Genomic DNA, 22,115 nt, shown 5'->3' on the forward strand with positions numbered 1-22,115 from the left:
GATAAGGCTTCTCATTCATCACCAGCATGAGTACTTTCTGCCAACAGTATTTCAAAACACTTCCAAGCATGATGATAAGACAAAGGCTTATGGAATCATCTGGGTGAACAAGCTAAATTTTGCTTAATGCTTCCTGAAGAGTTTGATGAAGTTTGTTCTACTGGGGAACCAAAATCAGGATAAATGACAAAACATTCAGATGAGATGCAGCCCTGGACTCCAGACAGTATAAGGCAAGGTGCAAAGGTATCACTGAAAGCTTATAGCCTGACTCGTGTAATACAATTCTCTCTTCTCCAGAGCCAGCAAACACCTGTGATTAACACCACCCTCTCGAAAATAAATTCAGGTCACAGAAAACACTTGAATATCCTCGAAGAAGATACAGAACTAAGTACAATGTTGAACTAAGACAATCGCAGGTGGAACAAGAACTAGAGAGCACACGTTATTGCGAGGCTGTGAGTGGACCTGATAGGGACTCACCAAATTACTGTTGTCGGGAAACAAAGGAAGAAAAGACTCTTAGAAAGGCACAATTCCACCTGGCTCCGTTTTGCTGCTTTTCAAAAGTAGATCTCAAAGCACTTCCTAAAGAAAGTCAGTATCAACATCAGGTTTTATTGCATCTCAGCTTCACGGGACAAAGCACAAAAGTACTAATTCTTTCCAGCCTCACACAGCCCAGACAGGTCTGAACATTTAGTGTTCTTCCAGCAAGTCCTCTAGAAGAATAAACAGTTCATAACGCTTAAAGAAGACTTTTAACCTATGCTGAGGATAAAGGGAGTGCAGCCTTTGGCAATATACAAGACTTGGCTTTCAAGCCAAGACTTTGCTTTTTTCACAGCAGAAAGAAGCAGGAACAAAGCCACCAGGTATCGCTGCCTGCATGCTCCACGCAGCCAGAAAGCAGGAGGAGGTGAGAAAACAAAGCCTGATCCCACAGGACAGCAGGATCTGACCAAACCACCAGCACCCCGACTTAGTCTCACCCACAGGTTAATCCAAGCAATGGCATAAAACCTGCAAAAGGAAGTAATGACCTGAAAAACAGAACTCAGTCCTGTGCAGAGGATGAATATGAGTAAGATGAGCATGGCTAGGGATCTACACTTGGTTTGCTCTGACGTGGTGCACCGGTCTCCAGCAGGATCTGGCCTCCAGTAACCAGGTGTCTCCAGCAGTAGCTTCAGGAGGTTTCTGTGAACATGCTCCTGCCCCAGACACCACTGGGAGGATTTATAAGAAAACTGTCTTGAAACCAAGACTTCACTGCTGGGAGGAAGAGAGGGTGCAGGACAGTCTGGGAAGGATCTCTCTTTCAATATGGACAACTTCTGTTTTGCTGAGCCCAAGGCTTTACTGTCAAGCTCATACTTAGAGATACAGTCTCTGCAGGCTTTGTTCTGGCAGCAATTAATTGGCTTAGTCACCATTTTTTTTCCTGCTGTCGTTGACCTATGTCAGTAAGTAAACAACATGGGGTTTTTGATCAGACAAAGAGTGAGGGGGTGGAAGCTGCTCAAAGAACAGAAAACAATCATAAATTAACCTCTGATCTTAGAGGCTGTTATAAATCAAGAGGGGGAGCAACAGAGAAGGTGCTAGGAAACCCACTGGTTATTGCACAAGCTTTTCTTCACTCAGTGCCAAGATTCAAATCCCACTGGAAGGTTAGGAACAAAACAGCCTCCTCCACAGCTACGACAGCATGCCCAGTTGCCAAGCTGAGAGTCTTCTTTGTTATTCCAGTTCAAGATACTGTTAATGTACCTACATTACCATAGATAAGACCTCAGACTCCACTATCTCCATGTTAGTCCAAATCTAGAGCATTTGCTACTATTCTCAATCAGGAATATCTCAATACACAATTCTGGTCTATTCCACCTCATCCTGATGTGCCTTCTCCCACTGCTTAAGCCCTGAGCAGCCCTTCCTTCCCCACCACCTTCACCACGGGATGGAGGCTGCTAAGGAAGATGAGCAGCCACACACTTCAGAGGCTATGTCCTTGGGGCAAGCACTATCTCTAAACCTCAGCAAGATCCCGTTCCATAATTAAACACATCTGATCTTGTCACCGTAAGAGAGATATCAACCTGAAACATAACAATACAACGATTAAAATTCAGATGTGGTGCAAGTCACAGCAGTTTGGGGGGGATGAATGTCACACAAGGGGTGTTTTGGAGGGATGAAGTAACTTATTTCCATCTATCTGTACAATTAAAATTTCCTTAAGTAGCAACAAAAGCAAAACTAACAAAACTGTAATTGAGTACTTGTGTATTAAATGAATGAGACCACATCGTATTTCTCCTTGTAGGTTATTTCAGGTCCACTTACACAGCCCTTCATAGAGGGCTGCTAAAGACATCAATCAAGTTTCCTAATGCAGAATGACTGATCTCTCTGGCCATCAAGAATACATTTATATCTCAAAGAACTGAATAAATCCAACAGGGGGAAGTTACCATTCATTTATTTGCCAGCAAGTTCTTCGCTATTTTGCCTTTTGCTCCTCTGCTAAAATGAGTGCTTCCATGAACGGCAGAATGACCCTCTGACATACAAAGCAGTCAATTCCTATCATATCAAAGAGTCCCAAGAGCATTTTGCACCATAAACAGCAATTTCACCCATGGATTTTGGTGCTAGACACTGGTAGTGTGGGATCAAGAGTCTGGACCACAATGGAGCTGTGAGAAGGCTGGTAGGAACGTCTACGCACTGCTGTCTCCTGCAGATCTGGCACAGCAACGGGAATGTTTGGGGGGGAATGTGAATTTTTAATTCCTGGACCACGATGGAGCTGAGAGAAGACTGGTAGGAACGTCTATGCACTGTTGTCTCCTGCAGATCTGGCACAGCAATGGGAATGTTTGGGGGGAATGTGACTTTTTAATTGCTGCTTTCCCTATAACTACATTTCACGGCTTGACCCCAATGGAGGGTGGAGATGCCCAGGAGGCATTTGGAGAAATTGTGCATGTGCTCTGGCAGACGAAGCATGATCCAGGGTCACACACCTTGATGGTTCCTCCAGTTCCATGGCAGCCGCTGAGAGCGGTGACCTGCCCGCGGGCCAGGGAGCTGGGCCAAGCTTGATGGGGCCAAGCCACGAGTCACTGGAGTTGCCCAGCATGGAAGGGGAGCAGGGACCTACTGGAGGAACCAAGACCTTATCAAGATGAGAAGTTCTGCTTTTCTTCCCCCTTGCCGTTCAATTGCTCAGCAACTACTGGAGCACGGAAGGAGGGATCACTCTCTTCCCAGAGACAGGGCAGGGAAGATCTGGGAAAGAAGCACTGATAGATCCCCAATTTTGGGCCTAGTTTTAAAGAGAAAGGCAGCTTTAATGCAAACACACTATGCTACTTGTCCCCTCCATGCAAGTTCTTGACTTATTGGCTAATTTCTTTTAAATGTAAGAGTTGGAGATTTCAAAGGTGCTAAATTGATATATGGTTCATTAAAATGGGTGTTAGACAGAAGAGGAAAGACTGTCTGCAGCAGCACCGAGGGAAAAGTTGTAATGCAAGTGCAAACCTTATTAGACAGCAAAGAATCCACAAGGGGCATGTCCCGACCACAGGAAACCTCAGAGCTCACTCTGTGCTAGACTCCGGAGAGTCTCGCTGCAAGAGAAAGCAAGAGGAAACCAGCTTTGCCAGTTTGGTTGCTCCTTTCCACCAGCGCTGTGCAGCCCGGGCATGCTTTGTGAGGCAGAGTCCTAGTTGTTTTAGAAACCCCACATAAAGCTGTGGTGTTTCTTCACACCAAGTGCCTGAAGGGGCTGGAAAACCCAGTGGTATCTCCAGCCGAGGGAAAGGCACACGGACTGCACTGGTGGGAGAGAGCTGTTCCAGTGCCTGAGCTGGGGACACAAATAGGTTAGTGCCACCACCCGAGATGGGCACCAGACCCAACCAGCCTATACACCTGAATGTCCATGTAAGAAATAGGATCTATCTCTGTGCTTTCTCTGGGGAGGTTGCCATGACTGAGGGGCACCTCTGGCAAAGGACAGGGCTCGGCCAAGCCTCTTGTCCTGCCAGGTCACATCAAGCCTTGCTTCCCTCCTGGAGCTCCTCAGCCAGTTTGGAAGAAGATCTCCTCTGCTAAGAAGCTGGAGTACCCAAAACCACCTCTGTATTTTGCAGAAGAGAAGGCAAGACTGAGTATGAGTTTTTGAAGGTTGGGGACTGGCAAACTTCCATTAAAGCAGTCTTAAAGTTGTCAGTTACCTCAACATCTGCCTGTATAAATATAACATTTCTCTCAAAGTCAACAGTGCTCTGTTTTTATCTTCGCTATCCTTTGATGTCATTGCCCAGAGGGCTGGAAATGCTACTTAGCAGCATCCCCACAAAAGCGTAGGTAGCAGGATCTTCTGCATCAATAGCTGATGACTCAGGAATCCAATATAATTCAGCCTTCACTTTTGGCTGTTTCCGTTACCTGCATTTTCACCGTGCTGGAAAAGCCACGCAGAGTGCTTCGTATCTTCTCCTTGGAAATGGCCATCTGTTTGCCCTGACACGGTTGAGTTGATTTCAGGTTTCAGCCTTGCGTGTCAGCTATAAGCCACCGAGCAAACAAGGCTTGAGGAGAACCTCCCAGAAATTACACTGGGGGAAGGTCTGGTTTAGTCATTGATACAAGGGGAAAACCAACCTTGAGCTGCTTCTGCCTCACTGACAGGAGCACTTTTCCACAGTTTCTTGCCAGCCAGCCAACTTCCAAACTAAGACCCAGCAGCCAGGCTTTCAAAGGTAGGCAGGGTTGCTAACAGTGAGGTTTCCAAAGCATCTGCCCTTTCAGGAGCCACAGAAAAGGAGTCAGTGGCTTCAGCATCTCTGAAAACCCGTATGAGTAACCACATTTCAACATGAAATCCCCTTGCAGACGCGGTACTAAGTCTCACCCTGTAAGTGTGGAGAACCTCCACTTCCCACCCAAGGTGCTGCTCTACCATAGGGTCTCCTTCCCAGTAAGATGAGAAGTGACTTCATCGGGAGCTGTGATCATTTCTAGACTCAGTGAATCACTGAGCACTGACAGCAGGCTGGGGGAAACCCCATCTAAGCAATCCTTGCTGTCACAAAAGTTAACTAAGTTAGATAAACTCCCAGCAAACCAGAGATCATTCACGTTGAGTTAATCTGGCTACGGCACAGCTCCAGCTCTCTCCCAGGCTGGTAGGAGGCAGAAGACACAACAAGTGAGATCAAAACGAGCTCGTGGTGCCAAACGCTTTCATGCTCCACATGGAACAGAATGTCATCCTGCACTAATTTGTGCTATGGTTTCTTATTCGTTCCTCTGCATCGGTTTCAGATATACTCGAGCTGCAGATCTTTAAATGGACATGCTAAATATAAGCTATGGAGCTGACTGACAGCTTTATTTTTGTCTTTAAATAAAAGACATGACTGAATCTAGTATTGCTAGTTCTCTCTCAGTACCCATGTTCGTCATGAGAAATTCCCCTCCACAGCAGGTAGGAGAAATCAGGGAAATTTCACTCATCTTCATGAGAAGTCACTTCTACCTCAGGTACCATTTACATCCTCCTATATAAATTCACGTCTGCATCACTACACATAAATATAGGGGTCATGTTAATGAATACAGAAAGGATTTATAATCTTTCTGTGTTTTTACTAGTCTAACAATCTGTGGATCCAATCAGCCCTTTAGTAAAACCAAGAAAACCCCATTCCTCTCCTCTCACCAGCTCATGGGCAGTAGTGCAAATTCAAGCCTATAGAATTACTTCTGCAATTGATGGTGAGAAATCAGCCAAATCAGCCTTGCTAGTTTATCTTTACTCCTCTGATTTGGGGAAGACAGAACTTATGCCACTTATGGCACACAAAGATACCCCTTTCGTACAGAAAAACACCACAATAAAGGAGTGCTCACCGGAGACAAGGAAACTCAAGGGAACAACAGAAAGTGTTTTTGCTTAGTGTGGGACATGCTTCACCCCGTGCATCACACAGGTGCTACAAGAATAATCTGCTTTGTTTAACACAAGCCAGCATCTAACTCCTGGTACCTGATGTAACAAAGCAGATTTATTCTTGGTTTCACTTGGAGTGGCTTTACCTTCCAAGCTACGCACCTCAAAGACAAAACCAGCCTCCCAACGCAGTTTCACAAACACCAGCCCTCCAAAGATGGGTTTTGAGGGCCAAAAGGAGCCATTGTCCTGACCCATCTTTGTCCCAGCACACGCCACAGATTTTGACATCAAGTCCAAAACTTGCATGTAAAGCAGAACCTCGAGTGTGGGAAAAACAACTGCACATACAGGTGCTGAGCTCTCTGGAACAAAGTCCTGTGGTTTTAGTAAAGAAAAGAAAGCCAAAAAAAAGGTATTTTTCCATTTTGAGATGCTTTGGTGTGTGTGAGAGCTCTTGTTCTCAAGGGGCGAATGTGAAGGGCAGCCTCGTTCCCTTGGGAAAAGGCCAGCTCCTCTACTCTAAGAAAAAGTCCCTGCAAAATAAGAATGCAGCACTCACCCCTGCATTCCTCCCTGGCTTTATGTCTACCACTGAAAAGGCTTTTTTCTCTCAAGCACAGGAGCAGGCAAATTACTGCCTTCAATTTCTGCCTAGATAAAAAGAACACGTCCGAGAAAGCAGGAGTGAAAACTGAAACAGCCCCACGAGTAGAACTACGTCTGTGAGTGCACATGGTTGTTCCAACTGCCAGGATGAGCCTGGATCTTCACCTGCAAGTAACAGGGAAGAAATCTAGTGGAAGTGGCAGCACTGGGACTTGGGGCTCTCAGGTGCAGCTCATGGCTTCAACACAGATTCACTGCAGTATTTTGGGCTGGCTGCTGAAAAATCCTCTTCCAAATTTTTTTCCAGTGAAAACCAGAGTCAGAAAAAAAAAAATAAAAATCACATCAACCTCTCAAGTATCCTCTGCCCTTACCATTTCATAGGCAAGCACTACATTTCATAGGCAAGTCTTTCACTCAGCATCGGTGAAGGAGCCAATTTCTTTTACTTTTCAGGAGACAGTTCAGTAGATGTGGTAAAACACTAAAATCATGGAGAAAAGCCAGAAAATACGAAATGTATGCAGTTGGGGGTAACACATTATGGCTTCTGCTACTGCTACTACAACTTGGGTAGGGCTTTATGACAACCTATCTATTCAGGACTTTAATTCAGCTCTCGTGAAGTTTGCAATCATCCTTAAAATTCATTTAAATAAAGTGCACTGAAGTGCTAAGGCATGGGGAAGAGATAAGGAGAGAAGTATTCGACAGTGGGCATATGAGAGCTTATGTACATGCTCTAAGTGTTCATATACCTGTCCCTCAAGATGCAACTTCTTTACGTTCAGCTGTCATTTTATTGGGAATTGTAGAATACTTCATTTCAAAACACAAGCAGTTGCCAATGCATATTAATGAATATTAGCGCTGACAGCACGCTGCCATACTGTCAAAATGGGGAGCTGTAAAACTTGCTGATTTTCCCGATTTTGAAGCACAGGGGTAGGTGGGTTTGTGCACATATTATTCAGCTGCCCAAGGAGCAAGAACAAACAACCCATTGTGTCCATCTGAGAAAGGAAAAAACAACCTGCTGTGGCGAAGACAAATCGGTTTTTAGAAATGCTGCCGGGGACACTGTTGATGACAAATGCTGAATTCTGGCTCGAATGTGTGGGGTGGGAAGATTAAACGTGCTCTGCCATTTAATAAACTTTACAGTAAGCTCTGTTCTTCTCTGCCTCGCTCCCTTATCAAAAGAATGAAGCAACTTATCAGATATTTCCAGGCATGCTTCAGATATTATTACCAACTTAAATAATATCAGCTGCCTTTGCTGCTAGAAAAAGAAATAAAAGGTAAGACACAGGTCAGAAGTCCACGGTTTGGACCAAGTCACCAAGTTAACTCCTTTTGTTACAAAACCAAAGGCAACATTACACATGAAGGGTCATATTTTAGGCATCAGACAATTTCAACAAGCATGGAGGCAAGAGGAGCAAAGCCTTGGTGTATTACTAAACGAGAACCAAGTTTAAGAAAAGAAATCCAGTTAATTCCAGAGACTGCTGGTACCTTAGTGTCCCTATGTGTCCAGACAGTCTCCACCTTGTACCAGCAACTCAGAAATTGCTGACACCCCGGCATAAAAGTGAGGGAAATATCAGAGAAAGCAACGCTCCCCACAACACTTTTACCAAACTGCAGCAGTTTGTTGTTGCACCATGCTATCAAATTTGCATGGTTTTTTGATTATCAAACCTTATGACTGCCTTGTTGCTGATATATCTAGAAACAGATGAAATTTTCATGTAATCACATGCCATTTCAAAAAAAAAAAAAAAAAGCCCCTTTAAAATGAAGAAGCTAAGCTAGACTTCACAGGTGTGGAGAGACATCCTGGAGCATTAACCCACAGCTCAAAATCAGGATGCCAAATTGCGTGCATATTTAGAGATTTGATGCACCTTGAATGCTGGAGGCTGACATTAGCATAAATTCACAGATTTCCAGGTAGGAAATGGGATATCAGCCACCCCCCCAAAAAAAAAAAAATTAATACTACTTTTTTTTAAAAAAAAAAGGCATATATCTGGACTGATATCCAGGGAACATCCAAAACTACTAATGGAGTCAAAGGTCAGCTCCAGAGGAACAGTATCATTGGAACATATCAAGCATATCAAGATGCTTATCTTCCATCAGTAATTGTTTCTTGTTCATATTCAACACGAATCAAGCCTGTAGCTGAACAGTCTTAACTCTCATCTCGCATAGAAGAGCAGGGAGGGAAGAGAGCAAACACTACCCTGTCCCCACGGAACAACTAACCCATTCCCCGTGCCCGACCAGCCCATAGCACTGCTTTTTTCATTTACCAAATAATTCCTTGAGTGAGCGTCCAATTAGCACTGGAGATTTGGAAAACTGCTTGAAGATATCTCTTCCATTTAAACACCCTGAAGATCTTTGAGGAGGGAGACTATATTGCTGGGAGCAAGAGATCTTCATGAGCCAAAGTATTTCCCTAAGTAAGAGAAGTTTGATGTCAAGACAGACGTGTGCTGTAAAGAAGCCCATAGAGAGAATTAAGTGGCTGTGCGCATAAAGGAGAGCAAGTGGCAAAAAATAAACAAGACAGGGAGAAGAGGAAGAAGCAATAGATGGGATAAGGGTTTCCAAGTACATTCAGTTACGGCTTTAAAATGTAACTATTGCATATTTTTGCATAGAAATAATAATGCTGTATTGTACTTCAGTGTAGTGCTGGACTTAGCCTCCAGGCTAAGCATCAGCATCTTGTGCTCCCAATACATCCCACTGTTCACCTCCTAGTTTACAAAGGAGGAGGAAACTAATGAAGGCACGTACCAGGGCATTTCTGAGGATCCTGCTGCTTCACAAAGCCTATTATATTATCAAGTGCTCACCTGTACACTTTCTCTCTCAGAGATCTCTCCTGCTGCCGGATAAGACAAGACTTGCAGGTCTCCACAACTCAGCGTTTCCTCGTGGCCCCATCTCACCACTGTTTGTCACCGTGCTGGCAGACAGGGCAGGCCCAGCAAGGCAGAATCAAGGCAGGCTCAGTGTGAGGAGCTTTGCTCCTTTTCAGGCACACATTTTGTTTGATGAAACAGTGGGAAAGGTTCACTCTCCCAAAGACCGTAACTGCTCCGTTCCTGGTTAACAACAGTTTTTCCACAAATTTGTGCTGCAGGTGATTCAACAGGGACCAAAAGTTGGAGCCTCTCCCTGTCCCCTGTCACAAACTCAGCCAGAACAGGCCGGGCAGGCTGACACGATGGTAGGAAAGGGTTCATCTTCAGTAATTTTATTGTGCACACAGAGAGCAAGAGTTTTGTCACCAACTTAAGCGAGGGGAGGATGAGGCCATTGTGGAGGTGGGGGGAAATCAGAAGCAAAAGCTTGTGATCCACTGGGCTGGAACAAGCCCATCAATTAAGATCAATGCAATGCCCAGCTACAAGCCAGCCACGCTCTTAACTCCTGAGCATCAAATCACTATCACTGGTTTAACGCCACAGGAGCTCACATCTGCTGACTTGCTGCCCTAAGAACGGCTATGGAGAACGCGTTAATTTCCCATAAAATTTACATCTACCAGGAACTTCTTCCCCTCTCTGCCCTGCTTGACTTCTTGCTTGATTCATGTTCCTCTGCCTCGGGAACTCAGGCCAGCATTTTCAACTTCACTGCCTGGAGGCAGGGACCTACCTCTGCCTGCAAGTCCTTCAGCAGCTTCCAAAATGCTCAACTACAGATAATTTACCATCAGCTGGAGCTGCAGCGGCTCAGCACCTCTGGAGGGAACAACCTACTCACTGTTTTAAGTGCAGATTTGAACACTCCCATGTGAAAATTTTGTTCCCGACTTTAAACATCCCAGTAAGCCAAGGTGAAAGAGCACACGGCCACTGCAAAACCAGCCACGGGTGGCCAGAGATCCCCCTGGTTATCAATGTTCCCAAATACCCCTGTACATAGAACAGAACAGATTAACAATTTCACTAACTGTGTTCACGCTCCTGGCCTTCCAAAACTTCTTATAAGCATGACTTAGTGGTAACAGTGTTCTAAACAGTGCAATAGATCCCCCCGAAACTGATGCTTTACAGAGGAAAAGTCTGTTTAACAAGCCCTCCCTTCTGTCCCCAATTACACCCGAGAATTTCACTCAGTGTTTTTCACCGTCTCAGATGTGGAAATCAAACTACAGTTACTAAGTAAGCAGAAAGCTTCAAGGTATGGCATAACCCCCCCAAATTTCCTCTTTGCTCTGCGCTCAGCAGACAGGTTTGCTCGTGTGCTTATGGCACTATTCTCAAACAAAAGGCATTCATAAAAACCAACTTTACTCTCTGTAACCGCAGCTACAGTCGACACACAACATCTGGATGTTTTGAGGTGACAAGAATGCGGGGAGCCTGTTTCTCTGACAGTAGCAACCCCAAGCCTGAAATGCAATGTATTTATATGGTCAACAGAACTGCAGTGTCTTATTTTCTGAATGGTCCTTGATGCATTTATCCTTAACAAGACTGAAGTAAGGGAATTCCACACACACACCCCCCCATGTTTTACAGATCAAATTTGAGAATTCAAAGCTGCCTGCACTACCATTCTAGGTTTCTTGTGTGCTCTTAGGCCAGTCCCTGTGCTCTGAGAGCTCCTTTTCACATCTACCTCAGAATAAAAGTTTGAGAAAGTCTGGCATGGTGACACTTTGCCAAAAAGCCCAGAAGCTCTGGTGCAAACTGAGTGGGCTGAGCCCTTTCAAGGATGGGAGTCAACAGAGTGGAGCACAATCACTAGAAAGCAATTAGAAGACACTGAAGTTTGATTAAAAGCAAAGGCAGGGAGAGCACGCTGCAGAGAAGCACGTTATGTGCTGCTGGGCTCAGCCCATGTTAACAGCCCCTTATCAGCCTGGTTTTTCCCAAGTGAAGAATTGCAGGGATGCCAGACGTATGAGGAGAGCAGCAAGAACCGATTCAGTCAGACCAGAGAAAAATCTTTATAATTGCCCAAAAGTCCAACTTAAGCAAAAAACCTAGCGTGGTGACACAGCAACCCTTCCCCCAGCCCACGGCTCCCGTGTGGAGCAGAACTGAACCCATCCCACCGTGTTCATCCTCCTGCCCTCCCCGCTTGCGAGGGAGCGGGGTGAAAGCTGAGCACCTGCACCCCATCAGCAAAAGAACCCAAAGCACGAGCTGCTGCCCACCTCTCCGTAACCAGGCACTTGCCCACATGCTCACCTTTCACAGCTAAAGTCACTGGCTTAAGGAATAACAGTCCCCAAAGCATCAAAATCCAGACTAAGCACTATCATGCACAGGAAAAAAAAAAAGCCCCGAGTTCATGCGTTTCCATGGGGATGGCGGTGATTACGTAGTTAGCAGCAGTCAGATAAGCAGCATGCATGATCAGCACACCAATTTCCTGGAGGGCAGAACAGCCACAACACCTAAAAGCCGGGACAGCCACAGAAAGGACAGACGGCAGATTTCCATTCGGGCTTTAATGCCGAGGCAGTATTTTCCGCAGAACGGGAGCTGGTGGAGAAGGTTCCTGCTATTTTCATGTCTTGAGATGAGACAAGTGATGCTTTAACTCCTCCCCGGATTTGCTTGTTATAGAAATCCCGGCGGAGGAGGCCTGCCACATCTAAAGAAGCGCAAGTCCCACGACTCCTCCCTCCTGATTTTGGAGTGCCAGAAAGCAGCATCGGACCTCACCACTTACGTGTGGGAAGAACAGGGGCTGGGGACACAGGGCGTAGGGTCTCAGGGCAGACAGGAACACACAGGGTGCTGCAGGAAAGGGGGCTGCAGTGGGGGACCAAGTGGGATTGCAGAGGACTCCCTGCAGTGCAAAGCACTGATTTTCCGTGGAGCCCCATTGCACCAAACTGGGGGCAGCCCCCAGATGAAGCTGACACCTGCAAAGCTCCCCGTTTGGGAACTGTGCAAAACAGAGCTGAAAAGCCCTAAAGGGAGCCAAAGGGGGAGATTTTCTCACTGACCATAAGGCCCGATGGGGCTGGAGCAGAGCGCAGCAGAGCGGCAAACATCACCCAGCAGCCAGGGCCACAGGAGCATCCCCACAGCAGCCATTAAAACCTTGGCTGTGTTAGACCTCCAGTATCTTTCCGTGCTCAAAAAGAGAATAAAGCAAAGGACTGCAGCAAAATTAATAAAAATGTAAAACTTTTCTACCAACGAGGCTGCTTCTGCACGTGTTTATGTCAATACTTCTGCTCCCCAGCCAGCGCGGGGCAGAGATCAGGGGTTGGTTCCTCACACAGCTGTGCTTTTGTGCTAATTCCTTTATGAAAGCAAACAAGCCATTTATAGGCAACCCAAATGCACACAGACACACAGCAAAAGCATGCCGTTATAGAAGGCTTGATAAAATTAAACTCCCCAATGAATTTCAATTATATTCCTTCAACGGCTTAATAAATGGCAAGCTTAAACTACTGGCAAAAACAAAGTCATTTGACTGGTCAGTGAAGCACATTTCTATGGCTTATGTAATTACACCCCTGTGGCAAAGCTGTAGCATTTGAAGTCCTGCTTAAAGAAAAGGAAAGAAATTAAAAAACAACCAATTACGCCGGCCCGAAGATTTCGGTACAAAGCTCTATGCTGGCAAATGGCCCGAAATCACCAGAGCAGGGGATAATTTGTGTCTAATGCTGCCAGGGAAAAATGGGGCTCTGAAGGCTGACACCTCAAACACCCACACGGGAACGACGCAGCATCCAGCATCACTCACTGGGTTTTTCAACAGCCTGTTCCCCGTTCCTGCCCGTCACTCAGCAATTCGGGACACGTGGCACCTGCAAACGCATTTTTACAAATAGATCTTCACATCTCCCTGAAGCAAACAGGTGTAAATTGTCATTAACTTCATCACTTTCATCTTCACACACGGGAGCGGGGATAAAACCGACTTCCAAAGCCAAGTTTAACATTAATGGAGATGCCAGGGCTGTGCTCAGCTCCGGCATCCCACCCCTCCACTCCCTTGGGAGCGCGACGCTCCTGCCATCCCTCTGCGCTGCTGGAAATGGAAATTGGAAGCAGCTATCAGGGACATTTAAGAGCTCCTGAATTAGGACAGTGACCCCTGAAAACGGAGTCAGGAGAGCATGGATCTGCTATAAAAGATAAAACAGGTTTTACTGCAGAATCACAAGAGCAGCAAATCATTAATTGAACTCTGAAATTTATAGTTTAAGGCCCAAAAGACTGTTTGATCACTCAACCCAGGCCTTTTTTAGTGCCAGCATCACACTGGAGCTGGGCTTCAGGCAATGGAGGATGAAGGACTCTGGAAAATAAACTTTTCCAGGACTATTTTTCGATGCTCCTCCAGGAGGGCATGTGGCAGGATGGGTGCTGTGAAACCAGCACATTCAGAATCCTCAGAAACAGATGGATGAAAACAAAGGAACACAGACCGACAGACAAGAGACAATCCAGGAGCAGGAGTCAGGGGAGCATCATCTACCCCAAAATCACCCAAGTGTTCATCTGGGGGGAGCTTTGCCCTACAGCAGATCCCATTCACTCCTCGGAGAAGTCCTTCTCACAAATTCTCAGTGGGTCGCCAGGTAGTTCCTGCCACTGAAACCAGGAAAATACTTTATTTATTTATTTATTTATTTATTTAGGGGGCTACCTTGGGGGTGACTCCAAACAACCTTTTGGTCAACTGGAGGCAAGGGCTGCGTGGCTGTAGCCCAGCCAGCACCAGCCCCGTGCTGACACGCAGCCAAGGCACAAGGCGGTTGTCAGCTGCGGAGCCGGCGCTCCCCGCTCTCCTTCCCAGACTACAGCTGTTGAGTAGGAAATATCAGCATAATTAGAAAGAAGGGGAAAACACACAAACAAATCCTAACCCACCCGGCGACAACAGCAGCCCTGCGAGAACCCCGTCCCCAAGCCAGCTGCGTTCTCAGCTCGCCGGGGATGCCCGAGAACCACGCTGGAGGATGACACCCTGGCAAAATGTGTCCCCTGTGCAAAGCTCTGAGTGGCCCACAAGCAACCTCCTCGACCAGACACAGCTGGAAAGGGTGAAGATAGAAGGACATTTATCCTGCTTTGTGGATAGGGAAAGGAGATAATCACAGAATCTTCTAGGTTGGAAGGGACCTTAAAGATCATCTTGTTCAACCATCAACCTGACTGACAAAAATAGACACCCACACAACAAACAAGAAGCATCACCATCACTAAACCATATCTCCCAGCACTACATCAACCTGTCTTTTGAACACCTCCAGGGATGGTGCCTCAACCACCTCCCTGGGCAGCCCATTCCAATGGCTGAGAACCCTTTCGGTGAAAAAATTTTTCCTAATATCCAGCCTGAACCTCCCCTGGCGTAACTTGAGGCCATTTCCTCTCGTCCTGTCGCCTGTGACTTGAGAGAAGAGACCAACCCCCATCTCTCTACACCCTCCTTTCAGGGAGTTGTAGAGAGCAATAAGGTCTCCCCTCAGCCTCCTTTTCTCCAGACCCCTCACCATCTTTGTTGCCCTTCTCTGGACCCACTCCAGCACCTCGATGTCTTTTTTATGGTAGGGGGCCCAAAACTGGACACAGCCCTTGAGGGGCTCACCAGTGCCCAGGACAGGGGGACGATCACCTCTCGGGCCCTACTCCCCACGCTGTTCCTGACCCAGGCCAGGATGCTGTTGGCCTTCTTGGCCACCTGGGCACACTGCCGGCTCCTGTTCAGCCGACAGTCGACCAACAGATTGAGAAATTAAGGCAAGAAACACCAATACTTGGCTTCAAGAAGGTTTTTGCTGCCCAAAGATGGGCTGTTGCTCTTGAAAGCTGTGAAGCAGCTGCAGGGGCAGTACCAAAACTGAACGGCGGAGCCCAAGTCCCAGCCCAAAGACCAAGCCCTCCCTTTACAACCTATAGAAGCACTTGCAAGACCCTGTTTGTAGCCCAAGGACAAAGCCCAGCTCCTGCCAGCACCAGCTACATCTCCATTCAGTCCTGACACGCTCTTTGTGCCAAGAAGGCTGCTCCCCCCAGGAAGGCTGCTGAGATGCCTCCAACCCCTCACAGATTTGTTTCCACTATGGATATCTACTATTGCGGAAGGAAAAATGAAAACAGGGAGATAGCAGGAGACAAAGTTCCCATCCCAGGGAAAAGGAGGAGTTTCTCACTGTCTGTTGGTGGGCAGGACTCAGAGAGCAGCCATGGAGGTTGTCACCATCCCCTGGGCTGCTGCTGGGAGCAGAGGGGACTGGGAATTCCAGACTAACCCAGGAATCTGCCTGCCGTGCTGGAAGGAAACACAGGTTAGAGAAACAGCCACAGGGATCTCAGGGCTGCCTTTCCACCTCCAAATCAGTGTTTAAAGTTACAGTGGGAGAAAATGGCTACTTGTTGGTACAAAATTATTTAGTTATGACAATAAATCCCAGCTGAGCCATAGAGGAGACACACGAGGAGAGCAATTTTTCCTACCTGTGTAGTGAATGAGCTGTGTAATTCCACGCTCCCCCCCATAGATGTGTTGTTACACATTTAAGCAGCGCTGCTACAGTGCAGTAATTGCGGCTCAAATACAGTATTTGTATTTATTGGTGCAGTTCCAGAAGTTGCACTCCAATATACCCTGATAGGGACACCATAAACTATTCTCTGACCTTACGGACAGACAGCTTTCCCCCCCCGAGCAGCCCGTGGGTCTTGCATTGCAGCAGATGGGGTGGCTACGTGCTGTTTTGAAGCTTTGCACAATAAGCATTGCTAGAAGTAAGCGCTGGCTGCCACGGACCGCCTGGGCTGGGGGATGGAGAACATAACACCATAGCAAAGGGAAGGGATCATTTCTTAAAATGACCGAGCTGCCACTCATCCATTTAGCCCACATACTAGAAGAGACTTCCAGCTATCATCTGCGAGGCATGGGTCTGCTTACACCTAACACCCCCCACCGTCCCCCAGTAATAAATAACACCGTAACACAAGTTTGCTTGCAACCTGATCTATAAAAAGCAGCCGGTTTCCCTTCCCTCTCCCAACACTACCTTGGGTTTCCTGATTACTTTTGGAAACCTAACAGGGTTTTTATTGAGCAAGCTGGCATTGGGTAGCTATAAACACGAATTGTAACCCTACCTCTCTAAATGTTACTTGCAAGGTCAACATCTCTCACCTACCCTTCACCCTGCCCTCCAAAACAAACAACAAACACAAACTTTCTTTAGCCCCTTTTGAGTTTTTTGGAAGCTACCAAGCATAAAATTAAGATACCACCTAGTTGTGTACTCTGCTTAAATACCTTTGGCTGACACAGAGGGAGGGGAGTCACATTCAGGGGCACCTGAACGCAGCTTACGTAAATAAGGGTAAAATTCCTACTTGCAAAGTGGGAGCAGACCAACAGGGCAAATACTGGTTAAGAGACAGACCTTATCCCTTTTCCCCATCCCCTGAAACGTTGCTTGTAAACTAGACAACTGAGGGCATCTATTTTAGAAAACCCATCATCATGCACCACTTCCATTTTAGCAATTCTCACTTGTCTGTAGTGATGCAAGAATGGTGGGCACACCTCAGCCATACCCTACTGCCATGGGACCAGCCAACGACTGAAATCCAACAGGAACAAGGGCAGGAGAAAAGGTGAGCCCTGCAGCAAGCAGGAGACAGGGGGTAGGATTAACCTAAAGCCAACTCTGGTGTTTGAGAGTCATGAAGAAAGAGTAAAGTCTCAGCACCAAGGGGCCTTGCTATGGCTCAGCTCTGCTCCAGACCTTCGCGCTCTCTGCAAATCTTAACTCTCACTCTGAAGGGAGAGGAAATCCCATTGCAATGGCACAGATCATGCCACGGGCTATATAAATGGCATGGGCTGAGGGAGCTGTGGGTGTTCAGCCTGGAGAAAACGAGGCTGAGGAGACACCTTCTCGGTCTCTCCAACTCCCTGAAAGGAGGGGGTAGCCAGGGGAGGTCGGTCTCTTCTCCCAAGGAACAGGCGATGGGACAAGAGGAAACGGCCTCGAGTTGCAGCAGGGGAGGTTTAGATTGGATATTAGGAAAAATTTTTCCACTGAAAGGGTTATGAAGCCTTGGAATGGGCTGCCCAGGGAAGGGGTTGAGGCACCATCCCTGGAGGTGTTCAAAAGACAGGTTGACGTAGCGCTTAGAGACATGGTTTGGTGATGGTTTTTATCAGTTAGGTTGATGGTTGAACTAGATGATCCTACAGGTCCTTCCAACCCAGGCAATTCTATGATTCCCTGATTAGGGTAACACGTTCAGTTGCAGTTTCCCAGATTTTGCCACACTTCTGTCCATTTCTGTGTAGCTTCTTTTTTTCCAGCACCTTCAAACCTCCTTGGATTAAGCCTCTCCACAGACAGGTTTACTCCATCTTCTACACTGGGGCCAAGACAATGTCATGGATCCCCCTTCAAAGCTCCTTAAAGCTTTATTTTCCTATGAGATTTTCTGATTCCTCCCTGTATATGAGGTCACATGCACTGGTAATGAAAGGTCCACATCCTTTTTCTCTGGTCTGACATCCTTACACTGGAACATTACCCCGTTTGCGGTACTTGGTCACCGTATGGCCCAGGCCAGTCTTCTGTGCCATGCCAGCCTTCACAAGCCTGGCAGAAAGAGCCAGGTACAGGTTGTTCTGCAGTGGATTTGACCCCTCACGAGTTCACCAGTTGCCTTGTTTTAAGAAGTACAGAACTGCTTGTGCAATGTTGTTTCGGTGAAGAAATAGTTTATTATTTATGGGATGTTTTTCCAGGGAAATATATATTCAGGCTTGAGTATAACCTTAAAAGTAGGCTGAGAGTACATCAGGGAGTAAGAATGAGTTGAGCTAATGACTTGCTCGGATTCAGCCTCTGCTTTTTGTGCTGTTTATTGAGGGAATAAGCTGCTCCTACAGCACAACTCGGTATCAGAGCATTTAACCTGTACACATCCTCTCCTCCCTGCAGTACACACACAAGTATTCTGGGATCTGCACATGTCTATAACAGGAGGTAATTCATCAATAACCTCTCCTTCCCAGGTCCTCAAGGAGTATTTACCCAACTCTCAGGTAAATGAGGCAAGACAGAGCACGTCTTGTTCCCAGAACCAGCCCCTCTCTATCAAGTGTTAGACGTTTGCTGAAAAACAAATTAGAGCATGTTAAAACACTTCACTTAATTAAAAATAATCCTAACAGTATCACAAAGGTAAAAGTAATTCAATGTTTTGGTTAAACACTGAAAACAGAACCTAAGTCTGTGAGATCACTCTGTGCATACTAAGTAGTGCTTTATTTTTAAAGCATACTAATGGAGCAAAAAGAAGAGTGATTTGAATTGGCTTCTTAATCACACAACTTATCCTGTAAATAACTGTCAAAAAGCATCTGGACACAGGTGATGATCGTGATAGAAAGAGGTGGGCTTTTTTCAGTGTTAAAAATTGGTAAGATACATCACCAATACGAAAACAATGGAACACAGACTGACACACAAGAGACAATCCAGGAGCAGGAGTCAGGGGAGCATCATCTACCCCAAAATCACCCAAGTGTTCATCTGGGGGGAGCTTTGCCCTACAGCAGATCCCATTCACTCCTCGGAGAAGTCCTTCTCACAAATTCTCAGTGGGTCGCCAGGTAGTTCCTGCCACTGAAACCAGGAAAATACTTTATTTATTTATTTAGGGGGCTACCTTGGGGGTGACTCCAAACAACCTTTTGGTCAACTGGAGGCAAGGGCTGCGTGGCTGTAGCCCAGCCAGCACCAGCCCCGTGCTGACACGCAGCCAAGGCACAAGGCGGTTGTCAGCTGCGGAGCCGGCGCTCCCCGCTCTCCTTCCCAGACTACAGCTGTTGAGTAGGAAATATCAGCATAATTAGAAAGAAGGGGAAAACACACAAACAAATCCTAACCCACCCGGCGACAACAGCAGCCCTGCGAGAACCCCGTCCCCAAGCCAGCTGCGTTCTCAGCTCGCCGGGGATGCCCGAGAACCACGCTGGAGGATGACACCCTGGCAAAATGTGTCCCCTGTGCAAAGCTCTGAGTGGCCCACAAGCAACCTCCTCGACCAGACACAGCTGGAAAGGGTGAAGATAGAAGGACATTTATCCTGCTTTGTGGATAGGGAAAGGAGATAATCACAGAATCTTCTAGGTTGGAAGGGACCTTAAAGATCATCTTGTTCAACCATCAACCTGACTGACAAAAATAGACACCCACACAACAAACAAGAAGCATCACCATCACTAAACCATATCTCCCAGCACTACATCAACCTGTCTTTTGAACACCTCCAGGGATGGTGCCTCAACCACCTCCCTGGGCAGCCCATTCCAATGGCTGAGAACCCTTTCGGTGAAAAAATTTTTCCTAATATCCAGCCTGAACCTCCCCTGGCGTAACTTGAGGCCATTTCCTCTCGTCCTGTCGCCTGTGACTTGAGAGAAGAGACCAACCCCCATCTCTCTACACCCTCCTTTCAGGGAGTTGTAGAGAGCAATAAGGTCTCCCCTCAGCCTCCTTTTCTCCAGACCCCTCACCATCTTTGTTGCCCTTCTCTGGACCCACTCCAGCACCTCGATGTCTTTTTTATGGTAGGGGGCCCAAAACTGGACACAGCCCTTGAGGGGCTCACCAGTGCCCAGGACAGGGGGACGATCACCTCTCGGGCCCTACTCCCCACGCTGTTCCTGACCCAGGCCAGGATGCTGTTGGCCTTCTTGGCCACCTGGGCACACTGCCGGCTCCTGTTCAGCCGACAGTCGACCAACAGATTGAGAAATTAAGGCAAGAAACACCAATACTTGGCTTCAAGAAGGTTTTTGCTGCCCAAAGATGGGCTGTTGCTCTTGAAAGCTGTGAAGCAGCTGCAGGGGCAGTACCAAAACTGAACGGCGGAGCCCAAGTCCCAGCCCAAAGACCAAGCCCTCCCTTTACAACCTATAGAAGCACTTGCAAGACCCTGTTTGTAGCCCAAGGACAAAGCCCAGCTCCTGCCAGCACCAGCTACATCTCCATTCAGTCCTGACACGCTCTTTGTGCCAAGAAGGCTGCTCCCCCCAGGAAGGCTGCTGAGATGCCTCCAACCCCTCACAGATTTGTTTCCACTATGGATATCTACTATTGCGGAAGGAAAAATGAAAACAGGGAGATAGCAGGAGACAAAGTTCCCATCCCAGGGAAAAGGAGGAGTTTCTCACTGTCTGTTGGTGGGCAGGACTCAGAGAGCAGCCATGGAGGTTGTCACCATCCCCTGGGCTGCTGCTGGGAGCAGAGGGGACTGGGAATTCCAGACTAACCCAGGAATCTGCCTGCCATGCTGGAAGGAAACACAGGTTAGAGAAACAGCCACAGGGATCTCAGGGCTGCCTTTCCACCTCCAAATCAGTGTTTAAAGTTACAGTGGGAGAAAATGGCTACTTGTTGGTACAAAATTATTTAGTTATGACAATAAATCCCAGCTGAGCCATAGAGGAGACACACGAGGAGAGCAATTTTTCCTACCTGTGTAGTGAATGAGCTGTGTAATTCCACGCTCCCCCCCATAGATGTGTTGTTACACATTTAAGCAGCGCTGCTACAGTGCAGTAATTGCGGCTCAAATACAGTATTTGTATTTATTGGTGCAGTTCCAGAAGTTGCACTCCAATATACCCTGATAGGGACACCATAAACTATTCTCTGACCTTACGGACAGACAGCTTTCCCCCCCCGAGCAGCCCGTGGGTCTTGCATTGCAGCAGATGGGGTGGCTACGTGCTGTTTTGAAGCTTTGCACAATAAGCATTGCTAGAAGTAAGCGCTGGCTGCCACGGACCGCCTGGGCTGGGGGATGGAGAACATAACACCATAGCAAAGGGAAGGGATCATTTCTTAAAATGACCGAGCTGCCACTCATCCATTTAGCCCACATACTAGAAGAGACTTCCAGCTATCATCTGCGAGGCATGGGTCTGCTTACACCTAACACCCCCCACCGTCCCCCAGTAATAAATAACACCGTAACACAAGTTTGCTTGCAACCTGATCTATAAAAAGCAGCCGGTTTCCCTTCCCTCTCCCAACACTACCTTGGGTTTCCTGATTACTTTTGGAAACCTAACAGGGTTTTTATTGAGCAAGCTGGCATTGGGTAGCTATAAACACGAATTGTAACCCTACCTCTCTAAATGTTACTTGCAAGGTCAACATCTCTCACCTACCCTTCACCCTGCCCTCCAAAACAAACAACAAACACAAACTTTCTTTAGCCCCTTTTGAGTTTTTTGGAAGCTACCAAGCATAAAATTAAGATACCACCTAGTTGTGTACTCTGCTTAAATACCTTTGGCTGACACAGAGGGAGGGGAGTCACATTCAGGGGCACCTGAACGCAGCTTACGTAAATAAGGGTAAAATTCCTACTTGCAAAGTGGGAGCAGACCAACAGGGCAAATACTGGTTAAGAGACAGACCTTATCCCTTTTCCCCATCCCCTGAAACGTTGCTTGTAAACTAGACAACTGAGGGCATCTATTTTAGAAA

The 22,115-nt window shown here is 46.9% G+C and overlaps 1 protein-coding gene across 1 annotated transcript in view; it reads right to left on the bottom strand.

The window, feature by feature from the left end:
- GATSL2 (GATS protein-like 2) overlaps positions 1 to 18,190 on the bottom strand; it is a 101,677-nt gene extending 83,487 nt beyond the window's left edge. Inside the window, exons 1-3 of the mRNA XM_014953034.1 lie at positions 18,139 to 18,190; positions 12,296 to 12,363; positions 11,986 to 12,017 (exon numbers count right to left, since the gene is read on the bottom strand). Of these exons, the coding sequence (XP_014808520.1) occupies positions 11,986 to 12,017; positions 12,296 to 12,363; positions 18,139 to 18,190 (152 nt within the window). The remainder of the gene's footprint in view (positions 1 to 11,985; positions 12,018 to 12,295; positions 12,364 to 18,138) is intronic.
- Between the last annotated feature and the right edge of the window lie 3,925 nt (positions 18,191 to 22,115).

The sequence above is a fragment of the Calidris pugnax genome, unplaced genomic scaffold (genome assembly GCF_001431845.1).
Source record: "Calidris pugnax isolate Ruff unplaced genomic scaffold, ASM143184v1 scaffold133, whole genome shotgun sequence".
Classification (NCBI taxonomy): domain Eukaryota; kingdom Metazoa; phylum Chordata; class Aves; order Charadriiformes; family Scolopacidae; genus Calidris; species Calidris pugnax.